Source organism: Octopus bimaculoides, chromosome 1, assembly GCF_001194135.2.
Source record: "Octopus bimaculoides isolate UCB-OBI-ISO-001 chromosome 1, ASM119413v2, whole genome shotgun sequence".
In the NCBI taxonomy this organism is placed as follows: Eukaryota; Metazoa; Mollusca; class Cephalopoda; order Octopoda; family Octopodidae; genus Octopus; species Octopus bimaculoides.
Window position 1 is genome coordinate 2,590,967 of NC_068981.1, and position 1,536 is coordinate 2,592,502.

At 37.1% G+C, this 1,536-nt stretch overlaps 1 protein-coding gene across 1 annotated transcript in view; it reads right to left on the minus strand.

Moving 5' to 3' along the window:
• Positions 1-1,536, minus strand: part of LOC128249702 (adhesive plaque matrix protein-like) — a 16,577-nt gene that overhangs the window by 7,728 nt on the left and 7,313 nt on the right. The window contains exon 5 of the mRNA XM_052974091.1: positions 187-237. Within this exon, the coding sequence (XP_052830051.1) occupies positions 187-237 (51 nt within the window). The remainder of the gene's footprint in view (positions 1-186; positions 238-1,536) is intronic.

The following is a 1,536-nucleotide window of genomic DNA, read 5'->3' on the forward strand; positions in this document are numbered from 1 at the left end:
GAATCTGAGACCAGGTGATGTGTGTGAAGAATGGGGCGTGCCACTGAGCTTGAACTTTGGTTACGTGTACTTAAAAGCACATGTTCTGTATATACATATCTGTGTGCAGAAATGTGCATTGTTGAGGGTAGATGTATGAGTTTGTTCTGTTTATGTGTTGAAGTTTGTTTGTTTAAAAACACATACCTGGTTTAGGTTTAGGTTTCAATTCTGGTTCTCCTCGCAGAGGAAACAATCCTAGATAAAAAGAAGAAAGATTCATTAATGCCTGTTACATTTTTGAAATAAAAACATAAATAAGAGAATGTATCAAAAGTATGACATGCTACTAAAAAAATATTATACGCAGTGTGTAAGAGAAGAGACTGCACTGGTTTGGTCACATGATGTGGATGGATGAAGACAGTTGCATAGATAAGTACCTATCAGTTAAAGTGGAGGGAAATTGTTGAAGAAGGAGACTCTGGAAGTTATTAGACAAAGTATGGAAGGCTGGTCTCAAAATACTGAACTTTATGAAGGAGATGACAGAGGACAGAGCTATGTGGGTGTATTGTTGTATTCAAGAAGACCTGACCATCACAACAGAATTGATATCCTAAAATCAAAATGCTACATAAAACGCATTGGTGTTGGTATTGGTGCCATGTAAAATTGACTGGTGTTGCTTCTATGTAAAAATCACTGGTGATGGTGCCATGTAAAAAGCACTGAGTACACTCTGTAAAGTGGTTGGCATTAGGAAGGGTATCCAGCTGTAGAAATGAAGCCAAAATAGACTATGGAACCCAATGCAGTCCCTGGCTTTGTCAGTACCTGTCAAGCTGTCCAACCCATGCCAGCATGGAAAACAGACGTTAAATGATGATGATGATATATATAATTATTATTATCATTATTATTATTTGACTTGAATCAGGTTTAGTGTTATTCCTGGTAGAATTTATGTAGGTAACGGGCTACTACCTGTAACTTTAGATATCTACATGTTTTCAATAATCTCTCAAGTACTCAAAACCCTTCTGATAATTTTTCCTGTTCCCATGAAGCAAACTTCCTGTAGAAGCTCTACAGGACAGTCTGTTCCAATCTCCTTCAGCCATTTCTCTACATCATTACTCACAGTCCCTAATGCAGAACCTTTACAGCTTTCATATTTCAAATTCTCTCAATTTCAAAGTTTAAGGAATTGTATACTTCTAATTTTTCATCTTTCTTTACAATCCTGGAATCTAACAAGCATGAAGGATCAATTAGTAAGCAACATTGCCTTTTCCTTGACTGTTAATGTTATATCTGGTTTATTATTTTCTATCTTTGTACTTGTCTGAATTGGAAAACCCCATAAAACTTTGCATTTCTCTGACTCGAGTGCTCTTTCGACTTGTTGATTACAACAAGTGCTTCCAGCTTCAAACTCTCATTTCTGACATGGCACATTGGGCAAGTGTCTTCTACTATAGCCTCGGGCTGACCAGAGCCTTGTGAGTGGATTTGGTTGACGGAAGAAGCCGTCATATATGTGGTATATATATA